Source organism: Acipenser ruthenus, chromosome 6 (genome assembly GCF_902713425.1).
Source record: "Acipenser ruthenus chromosome 6, fAciRut3.2 maternal haplotype, whole genome shotgun sequence".
NCBI lineage: Eukaryota > Metazoa > Chordata > Actinopteri > Acipenseriformes > Acipenseridae > Acipenser > Acipenser ruthenus.
The window spans coordinates 23,525,656-23,542,395 of record NC_081194.1 but is presented as its reverse complement, the minus strand read 5'-3'; the positions used below and the strand labels follow the sequence as shown (position 1 = coordinate 23,542,395).

Sequence of the window (16,740 nt, the reverse complement as noted above, 5' to 3'; positions counted from 1 at the left end):
GCTTTGAAGGGACCAGAAACCCTGTAAATGAGAATGTGGTTTTAGTTAGTTACTGGTTATTTGATTTAAAAGAGCAAATAAACAAGCGCATATTGGAAAAGATTGAGACAAATGCACGCTGTTTATTACTGAGTGAATTGTGCTACAGTTGGGTAATATTACCACCTGCAGGTGGTTCTCTGGGATCCTGTGCCAAATACTCGGACCACAGCCTGAACTTGGGCTACATTCAGTCCAGCCCGCAAGCAGCCACTGATGGTTCCCTCAGCATTGTCTATCTTGGTGGCGACAATTGTGACAACGGACGCTACTCTACCCGCATTATCTTTCAATGTGACGATAGCCCGGTGAGTTTGCTTGTTTTTTTTTTTTTTTAGTACCATGAAAGATGAGGGCCGATTCCGTGAGTGGTTCCATTTATAGCTCTATGAATTCACCTCAAGACTGACCTGAACAGCCCTTGCTAATCTGTCACAGCAATGACAGGAGCAAAGGCAATTTTTATGATGTGACCTGAGCCAAGTTTGATTCCAGGCCAAGTCTGAATCCAGGCTACCAAAGGTGAAATGGCCACTTAGTATTAAGTATTTAACTATTGAGGTGATGTCAATTATGATCAAATATCTCTAACAAAGTTTTGAAAATTGTGTAATTGTCTTGATGGTATAGTTTATTAGATTGTCAAATAAATGAAATACATTCAAATAAGCCATATATACCAAGATACCAACCTGAACCCACTATCCAATTAAACTGAGGGCGTTTTCTAACTATACAACACTTCCCTGGATTGTGCGGGGGGTCCTGTAAAATTTGTTTGTTTGTTTTTTGTCTAGTGGGATGCTGCCTTTCTCTGTTTTTCCAGCACTTAATCCAGAGAATCCTCCAGTGCCCCCAAAGACCAGTTTGTTCTTTGTTGTTCCGCAGGGCTCTCCAGTATTTGAGCGTACGGATGGCTGCGAGTTTGTGTTCATATGGAGGACCTCAGAGGCCTGTCCTGTTCGCAGATCCCAGGGTAAATGAGATGACTTCTGCAGGGCTCAAGAAATAAATATATCTTACCTAAAGCAGCCTCACTTCGACCCAAAATCATAATGCTGCTTCCCTTCATCACTGACAATCTTGGTTATTAGTCCTGCCACCTTGTGGCTGTGAGACAGCTCTGTATCACACATTTTCATTATCTGCTTTTAGTGGGATCATTTCCTAAAGCAAACTGACTGTTTTCTAGAGCTGGAGAATCAGGTTGCATATACACTATTTGCAATGTTCCGAATTCACCACACTTGTAGGGACTCCCACAATGAAAGTAAAACCACCATTTAGAAATCGTAATTTAGTAAGCATATGTGATATACTAAAACAAACTGCAATTATAACATGCTAGCACTTAATACCACATTTCTGTCTGCCATTGGGACTGACTTGAAAGTGTTTTTAAAATTAGACTTGTTCATTTCCATCAGGGGCAGACAGATGAAATTGATTTCAATTAGCACTCTGTCGGCCCTAGTTACGATTGTGTGCTGCCAGAACCCGATCTCTGAACTTCCACCAATGGTAATGAACGTCCAATTACAAATAGCAATTCTACAATAATGTGCTACCTACAGGTGATATTTGACTAATGTAATGACCGGTTGCAGATTGGATTGTAGACTGCAGCTGGAACCAGCGGCTGCCCCAGTTTGATATTGGAACAAGATGAGATTGAGTTTTACAAGCTAGTTTCATGCATATGGAAATGTGGCACAGTTTATTGGCAGGTATCTGAGGTTACTTTTATGAGAGTGGCAAAACATTTAATAGTGGTAAACTGAATCATGAACATTTTAAAATGTGAAACCGTTATTGGTTGAAGTTTATAGTTAGTTATAAAGGTATTTGTGGCTATTTCCTTTAATCGTTAGCCAAAGAGGTAAAGGTTGAGTTTCTGTTCTGGTATGGTTGGGTTAAAGGGATACTTTCCCAGATAGCAAAAAGGGTTCAATACTTAACCTATGGGCTTCAATGCATAACTAGTATGCTTCCCCACAATCAGACCACTAGGGTGTCTTCAAGAGCAGTATTTGCTGGAATAGTTAGTAAATATGCCAAGCAGAAAAAACAAAGCGAATAATACAGAACACACAACAGTATCAAACAGGAAATGTTGATGACATAGAGTATCCATTTAGGCTATGTATATGACCTGTATACAAAAGCATCACATTTCTCTCAGATTGCTACTGATTTAGGAAACCTGTTCAGATTATGAAACTAATCAACTTGATTGATTTTTTTATTTGTTTATTTTTTTAAATTATTTTAATGCAGGTGAAAAGTGCCAAGTAAAGGATCCTAGGAACGGTTACGTGTTTGATTTGAAGCCACTGTCTGGGCAGGATTATGAAGTGAATGAAGGAGAGTACAAGTATCACATCAGTGTGTGTTCCCCTCTAAAGGCTGAAGTTTGTGCTGGCAAAACCCCAGAAGGTGTCGACCCAGTTTCATCATGTCAGGTTAAACCTGGCAGTGGTGGCTTCCAAAAAGTAGCAGGCAAGTTGTTTTTTTTTTTTTTTTTTTTGCCTTTTTAAAAATATTTGTTTTACAAAGCTTTTGAAGGCGCAGAATCTGAAACTTTGCTACTGTTTTTGCTCTTCATTGAGTAGTAATTTCTGTTTGTTTTAAATAGTTCATTATTTCTTTTATATGTGTTTCCCTTACTATTTTATGGTGTTAGAAGCTTTTCATTCTAAGTTACTCAGGGTTCTGTTTTTCCAATATTGAGTTATTTTTCTCTAAAACTGCTTTTGCCTGGTTTGGTGCTTGTCTGGAGAGCCCTGGGTGCTGAAACTGAACAACCTTCCTCATTCTATTCAAATCATGTGACAATGTGACCTTTCAACTCCACTCCATTTATATAGACTTTGGGTGCGTTCACGATACTTGTTCACTGGCTAGATTGCAGCCAAAGTCAGAGACTGACGTCACGGTCTGTGCAGACGGAGCGTGGACAGCTTTGGTACGGGAATTGCAGAAGAGAAGACTGAGGGTGAAATGGGGTGCTGTTAGAATTGCATATCAGCCAGTTTTGCCCATTGTATGTAGTAGGTAAAGATAAATATAAGTGATGCTGTGTTCAAGAATAGTCATATCTATTCTAAAATCACAAGTATTAAACTTAACCGAAATTTATTGCTGCTTAATTTTCTGCTGTACTAATTTTCCTTATGCATAAGTCAATGCTGGCAGACCAAACAAGGGTAGAGTAAAACATCCACATACAATGTTTTATTATGAAATTGTTTAAGAATTTAAACATATATGTATCTATTATTGGTGCCATTGGAAGCTTTTTTTTTATTTATTTGTAATACATTTATACAAAATAACTTTTCATTTGCAATGATACTATGAGGAATTGTAATATCAATGGCATTTGTATAGGCAGTGATTTGTAGGGGTGTACTTAAGGGTCTCCGTTTGTAGTATGTTGTTCATGGGGGGGGGGGGGGCATGACCTTTGATGTCAAATCTGGCTGAGGTCAAGCAAACGGCGAACTTGAACGGTTTCTGTGCAGAATCTGAGCAGACTGGCAAAAGACTGCATGTTGTGAACGCACCCAGAGAGTAGTTGACAGGCACATGGTTTAATGCAATGAGGAAAGCTGTTCAGTTAGGATTAACAGACAAGCTCAATATTAGAGAATGATTTCAAACATTTGAAGCTACTTGCTCTTTAAGTGGGGCAGTTTTCTCACTGAAGCAGAGTGAGGTTTCCTATAAATAAATACCATGTAAATAGAAGAGAGAAAGTGAGTCCTTCAAGATACACAGCCCATCAAGAAAATAAAAAGTGAGATGCTAAATAGAGAATGCAAAAATGTTGCCGCCTACACAGCTTATGATCTGTAGCACTGGTACAATGCAAGTAAAACCGAAGTATTCAAATGAATAAACAGTTTGATTGCCAAACTTCAAACTGTGTGTATCATTTGCTGCTCCAAAAGTTCTATGCAAAGAAACCAGAAAAATCCACTGGGACAAAGTCTTTCTTTTTCCACCACTCCACCTTTAACACCTTATCTTGCTGGCGCTGTCCCGCAATCCCTACCTATCTTTAATGGAGGGCCATATTTAAACCTAATTCCACCACAGAATCATTACAGTGTTGAAAACTAACTCAGGGATAGCCAAAGCTGACCCTTCCACTCCTTGTCTTTGTCTCAACCCTGTTCTAAATTGTTTAAGTGAACCAATTAAACCTGCATCCAGACCCTGAAGTAGTTAATGATCTCCTTTTGCCTTTTAAACCTGGAGTGGTATAGCCCTCCAGGATTGTGATTGGACACCCCTGCTCTAGCTGAAACGCTTGTATGCATGACATAGGAGTTGACTTGATCTCACGTAATAATTGTTATCCACATTTATTGTATCAGGTGAACGTTTTTGCTTGGTCCCTTTTGAAGTGATATTAAATGGTTTGACTGTACTTCTTTGTATAATTATATGTAGCTTTAACACAATAATTCCAACTAATAGACCCTATTGTTTTGAGGTTGATATTGAATATTGGCCAAAAACTGATCTATTCGGTGCTCGGCAGCCCTAGTTAAGAGACTGTGTGCTATTTATGTTCCGCCTTATAACATGATACTAGTGTTACTGTAATGGATTATGGGGAGCCATGACCGTTCCTCCTTATAACCTGTTCTGCAGTATAAAGGGTCACCTTGTTAAGGCGTAGGACTGTTAATAGCTTTCTTATAGTATTATTATTATTATTATTATTATTATTATGAAATGGGATTTAAGCACACATTTAAAAAATGCCCTTTGGGGCACAGTGTCAAATTACTTATCAAAAGCTGCAATCATTATATGTGATCTTTTACTTTACCCATTTTCAAGGACGATATACACAGAACCTTACATATGAAGATGGATTGATAATGATCAACTATACCAGAGGACAGAAGTGCCACAATATTTACGAACGGTCTACTGCCATAATGTTCTATTGTGACCACAGCAGAACCCCGGTGAGCAACCAAGCTGTCTTTCAGAAACTTATGTCAAGGCAAAATAGTGCTGGTTTACTGCTTTAGTGCAACTTAGAATGGCAGCCCAAGAGACCCTGTCTGTGTTCAAGATACATACATGCTATTTATATATTTATAAAAAGCTGTTTGTTCTATACACATGGGCCTGAATTTGAAGAGAGTAAGTGCTGTATATTAGTATTAAAAAATTAAAGTATTAATTGCTAGAATTGTTAATTATCTTATTTAAAATCACTGAATATGACAGTGTTGGAAAGTGGCAGTTCATTTTCAAATTGCTGAAGAAAGCCCCTCTAAACAGACTAATGGTATCTACTGTACAGTTAAATAGTGGTGGGGGTGGAGGAGGCAGAGGCAGCTCCTGCTCCTCTCCTCCAGGTGGTGGGGGTGGAGGAGGCAGAAGCAGCTCCTGCTCCTCTCCTCCAGGTGGTGGGGGTGGAGGAGGCAGACGCAGCTCCTACTCCTCCCCTTCTGGCTGCGAAGGCAGCGGGGCTCCTCCCCTTCTAGGACTGTGTCCCTGTCCAGATCCGGGCAGCCCGCCTCCTCATGCCCATAGTGCAGGCAACAGTTGAGTGGGGAATGCACCCGCTCTCCACAAATGGGGCACCAGCAGTTGGTCATAACCACACGGAGGATGGCATCCCAGCTGCTCTCCCGTTTTACGGCTGCAGCTGGCATTCCGCTTCTGGGGTCTTCCCTGGGTTGCCTGGTCCTGGCTCGCTCGGGCAGCCAACTCCTCTCGCCACAACCAGGGCACCACTCGTCTACCACGTAGACCTGGCCGACATCCCCAGGTGGCTGCTGTTTCTGTTTCTTGCCACTTTTCCTTCCCTTTTTTTTTGTTTTGTTGTGTGTGTTTTTGTGTGTTGTTGTTTTTTTTTTTTTTTTTTTTACATAAAAATGTCTCGCACACAAAAAAAAAAAAAACTAATAAAGCACTCGCAGTACCTCCTCTGGCCTGGGTCCTGGAGGCGCTGCAATCCCACGCAGGACACCACGTGTGACAGGGTTGGCAGAGTGGTGACGTCAGCCCAGATAACACTGGTGCAAAGACGCTTGCGCGGTTTTATTTTATTTTTGTTTGTTAAAAGAAAAGGTTTGAACAAAAACCACTGACACAAAACAAAAGTTTTAACAAAACAAAATCACGAACACAATAACCTTGTTTTTTGAAGGAGTACCTTGCTCCCAAGATGTAAAGCCTGATTTTTGTTCTAATTTGAAATGCCAACATGTGACTTCACTCTCAGCAGGGTTGTCAGATCCGTGACATTACTCACTGATTTTACATTTTATTGCCTTTAAATTCTTTTGAGAACTTAATTATACAAATTTGATACGCAGTCACTTGGCCATATGACTGGTCATGTTGGAGGCAGCCTAGAGAACATACTGCAGGTGTTCCATATTTATAGTTTTTTGGGAGACATTTAATTTAGTAAGTTTGTTGGATCGTGCGCCTTTATTTGTTTATTTATGTATTTTTATTTTTTTTTAGAACTAATGTAAAGGGCCTTTGTAAATGCCATATACTGTATGAAGTAGATCTGTTATTTAAAAACACAAAAAAATATTCAACCATAATGAGTAATATATGGTACATTTGATTATTGGAATAAAAAATGAACAGTACAACACTTTTTATGTTGGTTAGCTTCTTCATTATAAACCCTATATTACTAAACTGAATTATGACCAAACTGAATTATGTTGACTGCAGGTGATAAATGTGCTGTGCTGTACGATATAAAAACAATAATGTTAACGATACAAAACAAAACTCAGAAATGTGTTTGTGTTAAAATACAAGTGGAGCAGTATCTTGAGCAAAGCATTACAGGAGCATGTTTTATAGCATTAAACAAAATAGATGTGCCCAGTGTCACATATGCCCAAAATGTAACGTAGAAGTCTAATATTTGCATAACACTGAAACAATTCTGAGCTCTTCTTGTTTCCCCTAATAACTTACGACTATTGCACTTAAACATAAAACGTGTTTTTTTTTTTTTTTTTTTTAATTTCGTGCTGTTGAGTAAAAGTTGGCAGTATCTACACTACCTTTCTCTGACTATATTAATAATACAGAGCGACTGGATGTGGGGTATTTCGACCCCCACAGACCATTTTGTAGGGAAGTACGTTCAGTGTCTAGCAAATGTTGCCAAAACATCGAGAGGATTTATTGGTAACACTGTGAGATTTGATGTTTTGTTCTCATTGTAGGGAAAACCAGTGTATCTTAGGGAGACCTTAGACTGCAGCTACCTGTTTGAATGGCACACCTCATATGCCTGTCCTCCCTTTAAAACAACAGGCTGCTCATCCAAGTAAGTAAATGTTGTTTGAAAAATATTGAAAAAGCATTTTTAAATAAGCAATGTGCTTGAAATAACAATATCTGATGGTTAAACAGAAATGAACCAAACCTAATTGCTCCAGTGCCCTCAAATACAAACCCCATAGTAAACATGATATGAACTGTGTCAGTTGGCCATGTTCTCTCACAGTGTAGAATTTTCTTTCTCATCTACACCCATGGTCCAGGCTTTTAAAAAGTTGGTCATAAGATATGTGCTGATACAAAATGTTATTCATGCATTTATAGCTTAAAGGGATCTGTATATCGCCTGGTAAAAATGGATCCTGGAAAGGCTGGATTTCTTAAGTGAGGTGGAAGCATGTCTGTGTTGGACAGGTTTCCTTGAACAATGCTTCACCACTTTACTTCATGGCCCAGCTCCATGCTAACATGCAATTTTTTCATGGGAAAAGTATACATGGCAAATAACGACATGTACAGAAACAATAATAAAAATGATTAAGAACTTGCTTAATAGGATAGTATCTTTTTTTATTCAATAGGAAATATAGATGACACAGTTTCCCTTCAACAGTCTGAAGACCGTGATAAAAAGTTCTTGTTGAAACCTTTATCTGAATTGGTGACTTAACAATGGTTGTCATCCTATTTTGCAAAAAATGTTATACAGGAGAATGACTCAGATTTAATGTCTCTTGTGAAGGGGATGCTGTCCATCCCTTTGAATACTGACAGGATACTTTGGTGGAGAGGGCTGCGCTACAGCATTGCACCTTCAGAGATGATTCAACTGAACTAAACAATAGTAAAAGGGGTTGGTGTATCTTACCAACATACTACAGCTAACATAAGAGTCCACTGCCGATCTTTATTCAATAAACAATGTTATTTTTGACAGAGATAGCGATGGAAATTCTTACGACCTTTCACCTTTGTCGCTGCCCCGAGCAAACTGGATGGTTACCCCAATGACAGGAAACACAGAGCAACGCTATTATATTAATGTCTGCAAGTCACTAGTCCAGCAAAACGGTAAGTGTGAATTTCTACACCACCATTATCTATGTGAAAGTAAAGGTCTTAATGAGTTTTTAGGGCATATTGTAGTGGCTGACTACTGACTTCCTGATGAAAAAAACAGTATCAAAGACAAAGGGTCATTTACTGTACCTTTTTTGTCTCATGTAATAATAATTGCGAACGCTGGCATTTATTTTTTTGTTATAAAAGGAATTGCTTACAATAACGTGGTCTGTGGAAGAATCCAAATGACAGACCCTTAATAGGCTTTCTCAATTCTTGAATTATGGAAGCAATAAGAAATAGTACACCATGGTTTTGCATGTCTAACAATGACAATAAATACCAGCTGTAATACTCGAAATAAACAGGTGGAGGTATTGGTTATGTTTATTTACATTGAGTGAGCATTACCAGCCCTCTGCCTGCAGTTTCATGCATTGCGTTCTTAATGTTTTTTAGGTTTGTGGGATTGTCCATCCAATGCGGCTTCCTGTTTAAAGAATGGTGATAAGTACACCAATCTGGGTGAGACAGAAACAGGCCCACAGTGGGAGAATGGAGTTCTAGTCCTGAAATACATCAATGGAGATCTGTGTCCAGATGGACATCGCAATAAAACAACCATAATACGCTTCAAATGTGATGAAGACAAAGTGGTGAGTAGTTTGGGTCTTTCAAAATCTGATTGTGACTACATTGCTGTAGGTGCTGTTGTTAATCCAATAAATTAAACACTTGAATAGCGGGACGAATAGGGGGTGGAAAGCTTTGTTGCTGGTGTAGATATATTAACTTCTGGAATCCAGCATGGAAGTTAACTACGTGAATTCATTCAAGCAATATCCGAAATAACATGTGAATATTTAGTTTGATTTTAACATGCTGTGACAGGATGTGAGTGGTGCCATGCACAAAGCGATGTCTATTGCACAAATGCACATAATAAAGCTGGCTCTCTACCAGCGATGGTATCGGGGGGTGGGGTGTGGTGGTGTGTGACAGGGTAGCCGATGTGGTGACATCAGACCAGAATGCAGGAAGGAAAACACACAGGCAGGGCTGCAGGGCAAAAACACACGGGCAGGGCTGCAGGGCAAAAACACACGGGCAGGGCTGCAGGGCAAAAACACACGGGCAGGGCTGCAGGGCAAAAACACACGGGCAGGGCTGCAGGGCAAAAACACACGGGCAGGGCTGCAGGGCAAAAACACACGGGCAGGACTGCAGGGCAAAAACACACGGGCAGGACTGCAGGGCAAAAACACACGGGCAGGACTGCAGGGCAAAAACACATGGGCAGGACTGCAGGGCAAAAACACACGGGCAGGGCAAAAATAATAATAATAATAATAATAATAATAATTACAACAAAACAGATACAAAATAATAAATTGCACAGGGGCGGAGGGGTACCCCATTCTAAAAATAAACAATACGTTTATGGTAGGGCTTTGCCCTGCCCCCTTTTCATGTGCAGGGCTCCTCGCCCTGTCACAGGGTACATGGCGGGTTTACAGTCGCAAACACAAAAAAATCCAATACAATTGGTACTCCCGGTGCACAAAACTATGCTTTCCAAAACTGGGTACGGGGACGGGGGACTCCTCCCTGCAAACAACCCGTCGCCATGGTTTCTCCAATCCTTGTCTGCCCCGTGGCAGAGTCCTTTCGTGTACGTGCAGCTACGCTCTCCCCCTAATATGGTCACCTTCTGGTTTCTGCCTACCGTTGAAGCTGCCCATCTAGGAGGAAGCATACCACCAACCTTACACAGAGCACTTTCTGGTCGGGAGGGAGATTTACAGTTCAAATTCCTTTGCTCTCTGTCACACATGCACACATTATCTTAACTACAAATCCAAAATTGTATTTAGCAAAGTAGTCTTCAACTGCGGACCAAACATTTACACAATCTAAAAAATGCTTTTTAATGTAGAGCATATGCCAGTCACATGCATAAATTAACTAATGAACCTGGACAAATACAACAACCTAGAAAACCTTTCTGGTTGGAATATCGCAAAGAATGGGCCAGTATGTACCAAAATACCCATGATGGGTTTTTGTTTTGCCATGAGTAATAATTCAGAATAACCTGACAAGTCAGGTTCATAAAAGAGACCAACTAAAGAGACAGCAGGAAACAAGCATTGATACACAATAACAGCAACTGTACAAACCAAGATAACTGATTTACACACTTCATTGTAAACTAACAGTATTTACATTTATTTCCTGTAAAAAAATTATATAAAAAAAAAAAAAAAAATTGGCAGTAGACCTGCTGTTTTTTGGAATTAACCGTAACCCTAAAAAGAGCTTGGCAAAATAATCATTTGTTCTAATTCCATCATTAATTACTGTTTTCTGCATTGCAGGATTCAAAGCCGACATTGATCACTGCAATTGAAGACTGTGTCTATTCACTCATGTGGTTCACTGCTGCTGCCTGCCCTCTAAAGAAAAATGTGCACGGAGACTGTAAAGTAACCAACCCTGTTACTGGTATGTATGACAGCTTTTTTTTTTTTTTTTGTTTGTTTTTCTATTTCCAGATTTTAGTCTCACCACCAACCAAATGTGCTGGAGGGGTTTTGGAGTTCACATATTTAAAAGTTTATTTGTCTAGTTATTTATTTAGCATTATAAATAGGTATTTAATTTTTTATTTGGATTATTTTTGTATCGTCTGGCATTACACATGTGCTGAATTTGCCTTTTTTTTCTTATCCAGGACATCTTTTTGATCTAAATAGACTGATTAAAGACGGTGGCTACGCTATTCAAGGAACAAAAAATAAACTTACTCGTCTAAATGTCTGTGGTGCAATTGGGGATGCAGGCTGTGGTGGGGAATCTGGTGAGTGTGAAGGGTTATGTTTTGTTTGTCAAAATGGACAGTTTTCTGATTTTAATTAAACTGTTACCAGTGTGAAATGAGGACATCCAAGTAAAAAAGGTTATCTGCTCTGTGAAACATTTAACAAAACTTGTGGTTTAAAAATTAGGCAGATCATGTTGAAAGCAAAGAAAGAATGTCACGGACAGTTAACTTGTATTTGGGGAATATAATGACCTTGTGCACAGATTGGATCCACTGTGCAATTTAGATTATGTCACCTTGAATGGTCATAATGAGCAGACTGTGCTATCTCAGAAGGTAGAAAGCATTTTGATGTAGTAACACTAGCGGGGCAGCAGTGTGGAGTTAGGGCTCTGGACTCTTGACCGGAGGGTCGTGGGTTCAATCCCAGGTGGGGGACACTGCTGCTGTACCCTTGAGCAAGGTACTTTACCTAGATTGCTCCAGTAAAAACCCAACTGTATAAATGGGTAATTGTATGTAAAAATAATGTAATATCGTGTAACAATTGTAAGTCGCCCTGGATAAGGGTGTCTGCTAAGAAATAAATAATAATAACTAGAAAATGGGGCTGAAATGGGAATGACTTTCTCAATCTGAAACCAACCAGATACCAACATTTGAACCAAAAACTCTTCTTTAAATCCTAATAAAGCAAGTCTGTTTAACTGGCCACTACATAGTAAGACAGTTTAGTTTAATTCATGTTGTCTCTGCTACAGCAGTCAGCAAGTTCCCAGTCGCTTGCAATCAATTACAGCCCGGTTTTGTCTTATCGGCTGATTTTTAATTTACAAAATGCACCTCACATTGTTAAGGCTATTTTAAGTTCATGCAGTAATATGTATCGTTTTGAGAAGTCTTAGCTTGACATTTAAAAACAAAACCCTTTTTTTTTTCTCTTGCTGTGCAGGAGTGTGCATTAGTGACGGTCAGAATACTGTAAACGCAGGGAAGTTTACCAAGCAGTTATCCTACGCGGATCAAGTTGTACAGCTTGTTTACGACGAGGGAGACGTGTGCCTGGGAAACCCTCATTACAAACATAAGAGCATCATCAGTTTTGTATGTAACTCTGAAGCACAGCCGAACAATGGACCTGTGCTGGTGTCATCAGATGAGAACACATGCACTCATTTCTTTTCCTGGCATACCCTATTAGCCTGTGAACACCAGGTAATTTTCAATTTACCATGTATGATGCTGGTTGTCATTTAGCAACTAATAAGTGTTTGGTGGCTACCTCTAATCAAGTTGAGAGTGCATTTAAATAAAAACGGACAAAAAGCTATTAATGTATTTCATATGTTTATGTAGATTCTGTTGTGGTTTAAACGTTTAGAATTCTTTGTCATTGACATTCTGAGTGCAAGATTAACACTCGGCGAAATTAGTGTAGTTGCTACTAATAGGTTTCAATGGAGACTTGTAATTGGGGCCTCTGTTCGGTTTTATTACATTTCAGTGCTAATATTTAGTTTTATGTAAACCAGTTTTTTTTCTGGGCTTTTGCTTTTCATATACTGTATGAAACTATTGTTTTTGGTTACTTTCCAAAACTCTACGGGTGTTTTTTAGTGTCACAATAGTAGTTATTCAAAGTACTTGCACACTTAGTTGTACCTTCTTTCCTTTCCTTTGCTGTGTTATCATGGGCACATTCTTCTGGGGTTTTTGTGTGTCTAGGCATTTTTTTTACATTTTATTATTATTATTATTATTATTATTTTTTTTTTTTTGGTTAAAGTGCTTTGTGATGGTGGTCCACTATGAAAGGCGGTATATAAAAAAAATTGATTGAAAACCGAAAATCAGAAGCCCTACTTATAATACATTTGTATCAACTTACTGTATCTAGAAGCCAATTAAGTGTGCAGCCACAAAAAATCATGCATACTTCTTGCACTGTACTCCTTATTTCATATATCCTTTTTACTTACCATTGCCCTTACATTATGCCCCCTGGGGGATGCTGTGTATAGTAATGATGCCAATGAATATCAGACTTATAAAGTCACATTCTGTATTCAAGAGAGTTGAAAGATAACTGCTTTTCAGTTGTAAAATGACTTTTGTTTAGCAGTCTTTTTTTTACCCCAGGTGAAATGTTCAGTTTGGAATGGGTCCTCCATTATCGACCTGACCCCTTTGATCCACAAAACAGGTTATTATATTGCTACCGACGGCGATCTGGGCATAAACGAATCTTCAGATTTCTACATTAACATCTGTCAGCCCCTCAACCCCATTCCAGGGGTTGCATGCCCCCCTGGAGCAGCTGTCTGCATGGATCCTGTAGAGGGGCCTCCCATAGTAAGTCTCGGAACAGTGCAGGCTCCATAGACTGTAAACACTGGCATCCTAAAGATGGGAAAACATAAAAATGCCTTTACAATAAGATATCACTGCTTTTTTAAAGCAAGGTCAAGATTTTCAGTTTTAATTAAAGTAAATTAAACAAGAGAACAAACCAGTAACTTAATGAACTGGAATCAGTCACTCTTTCTGGCTGTCTTGAGGGCTGTCTGTGCCAGTTTAGTAGTACATAGTATTGTAGTATTTTGGACCTAACCGATATCTGTAATGGGTGGCAAGTGCAAAGTTCACTCAACTTTTTTATGCTAAATGGATATAAAGCCAATGTTTCAAAACTACAGTACACCCTCGCTATAACAAACCTATTGGGGTCCAAGCCTTTTGTTTGTTATATCGAGTGGTTTGTTATAGCGAAAATACAATCAAAATGAAGGATATACTGTTGGGAGTAAGTTAATGAGATGAGATTGTGGATACAAGTAGAATTACATGTACCTGTTCGTCTCATGTATGCAGTATTCTGCCTTTGGTTTATCCTATTCGTTAAAGAATTAAAACGCAGTACAGAAAGCACAAATCCTGAACTGAAGCTGAACATTTATTCAAAATCAGTCTGACATGAATCGTTTCGAAGTGCACCAAATCTTAATCCAACATGCAAGCATCCCAAACTGAGTTTTTATTCCACATCAACCCTACATGAAAAAGTTTGACATGAAAAGTTAATCAGATCCTCAAGTTTTTGTTTTCTTTAATAAATTCTGCTTTGCCGCATGGTTGCTTAACAAGCCAAAAAAGTGTTTTTTGACAGCCTATATTCATGACAGACATGCCTGCATTACTCCTTTTTTTTTTCAAACGATCACTATATTTTCTTTGTTGCAACATAAAATTATTTTCGTTTTCGGAGGCATAGTTACACAGCGCACGTTTTTTAAGACAAAAGAGTTGACTTCACTGCGGAGGTGGCATTCCGTGCGTACAGACCGGGATGTTGACAATGTGTGGTTTTATATGATCTTTTTTTGTTTTTTTATTTGGGGGCCAGGTTCGTTATAGCCGAAGGTTCATAATAATGAAGTGCGTTATAGCGAGGGTGTACTGTATAATGTTAAATTACATAGTATGTGTCTAGTTTTTGTTTTTTGTGTATGTAGTCATGAATCGTTCTTACTTATTTTTTAGTAAAAAAATATTTTTGTTTGAAATTTCTCTGCTTTTATAGGATATTGGCCGTATCGATGGACCTCCACAGATCAACCGAGCCATTCAGGAAGTGTACATTACATTCAGCAGTAGCACTGTTTGCCCCAAAGACAAGGCAAAGAACTACACTTCCATGATTGTCTTCAGCTGTCAGAGAGGCACAGAGCTGGTAGGCCTTTTCTCTTAAGTGCATTCTCTTTAACTTTTACTACCTACAAGTCTGATTCTGGAGAACATGCATGGGTGTGCTGTGTCACATTAGAAAATGCAACTGACATTGGGGAGGGGGGGTAAACATTCAATACATAGTTCCTAAGACAATATGCCAAGAACCCTTGAGAGGAGTTTATATAAACAAGCCGCGTCGTAAGGAGGCCTTTAGGTTACCTTAGGTTGCTCACAGCTGCGATAGATGATTATCATCTACTAAATGTAATCTGGGTATTCCCATCAAGAAGATGGGATTAGTGTGTTAGGGTTCATGCACAGAGTTTTTATAATCTTCGGCTCCCGACCAAATCCTTGGGCGTGGGCGCGAACATTCTGCAACCCTGCATAATCATGATTTTTGAGACTGGATTGTAGGCCTAGGGCACATAATTGTACCAGCCCTGGGACAGATATCAGGAGACCACATGTACTCAATTCAAATCCAGTTTGTTACCTGATCAGAACATCTATCTTCATATATAACCAATTGTTGGGATTAATGAAATGTACATGCAGCTCTTTCTTTGCTTGAGTATTTTATGGCCATATCGGGTATAACCTGAATAGTCTTCTTTCATAAAGTAAGTGTTTCAATATTTATTATTATTATTATTATTATTATTATTATTATTATTATAACATTTATTTATTTATTTGGTGGACACCTTTATCAAAGTCGATTTACAGCTGTTACAGGGCAGTACAGGGTTACAATGCAAGATTAATATTTAAATACAGTATAGTTTACAGTAAATACAAATAAAACTACTAAAATGCAAAATGAAACAGGATGCAACAAGTTAGGATTACAACAAGTTATGTTGACAACCAATTGTTGGGTCTAGAAGGTCTGAGTTCTTGATTTTGTCAGGAAAATGAAGTTTTAGATTGCAAATAAAGGCTGGCTGGGTTTATTTAGTATATAACTGCGACACATTGATTCATTGTAAAATGCTCCTTTATTAACCCTAACCCTAACCCTAACCCTTACTAAACTCTGTAGTACAATAGATGTCTTCCTAAATCTGCAATGAATCCATTCTGACCTGCTAAGTGTTTTATTTACTGTTTCATACCAATAATAAAATGTGCATTGATTGGTTTTCATCAGTACCGTTCAGTTAATAGCAGCATGTGTAAATGACATTTATCCATTGGTTAATAGAAGGTATTGTATCTTACGGGAACGGATATGACAGCTTCTACTGTATATGGTTCTCTAGGACAAGTTTGATTGTGGGTTGTGGGTATTTTACAAGAGAAATGAACCATTTCTTGTCAGAAAGGGCCTCCTCCACAACCATATGACTTCATATTTGCAGGGTTTAAATGCAGTGGTGACTTTGACGTTGATCTCCTACTTAAAATTATTGGTTTAGAAACCGTACACTTTGAATTATATCTCCTTCGCAGGGGATTTCATCCTAAGTGGTGTATAATGAGGCTTTAGAAAGTAGTCTTGTACTGTTTTCTTTGATGTCAGTTTGTGGTGTGTCCAAAAGCAGTGCTATAAATTCAAAATGGAGATAAAAATGGGACCTTGCATGATCAGGGGAAAAAGTACAAGTAGTGTTAAATTCCTCTCTGTTTATTTAGTACACACTGTTACAGCCTTCATTTTAAGCAATATGTTCCTTGAAATAGGTCATTGAAATGACACATTATTACCCTAGTTTTATTAGAATTAGCTGCTACTATTTCCTAAACTCATGAACATGGTAAAGTTTCTATTTTCACGGGTTGTTTTGCTGCAG

General features: G+C 38.7%; 1 protein-coding gene across 1 annotated transcript in view; it reads left to right on the top strand.

Moving 5' to 3' along the window:
- The window catches only part of igf2r (insulin-like growth factor 2 receptor), a 70,986-nt gene that overhangs the window by 33,571 nt on the left and 20,675 nt on the right, over positions 1-16,740 (top strand). The window contains exons 25-36 of the mRNA XM_059025269.1: positions 172-347; positions 928-1,015; positions 2,317-2,538; positions 4,894-5,024; positions 7,272-7,375; positions 8,267-8,400; positions 8,851-9,047; positions 10,770-10,896; positions 11,126-11,251; positions 12,168-12,430; positions 13,355-13,567; positions 14,796-14,945. Of these exons, the coding sequence (XP_058881252.1) occupies positions 172-347; positions 928-1,015; positions 2,317-2,538; positions 4,894-5,024; positions 7,272-7,375; positions 8,267-8,400; positions 8,851-9,047; positions 10,770-10,896; positions 11,126-11,251; positions 12,168-12,430; positions 13,355-13,567; positions 14,796-14,945 (1,931 nt within the window). The remainder of the gene's footprint in view (positions 1-171; positions 348-927; positions 1,016-2,316; positions 2,539-4,893; positions 5,025-7,271; positions 7,376-8,266; positions 8,401-8,850; positions 9,048-10,769; positions 10,897-11,125; positions 11,252-12,167; positions 12,431-13,354; positions 13,568-14,795; positions 14,946-16,740) is intronic.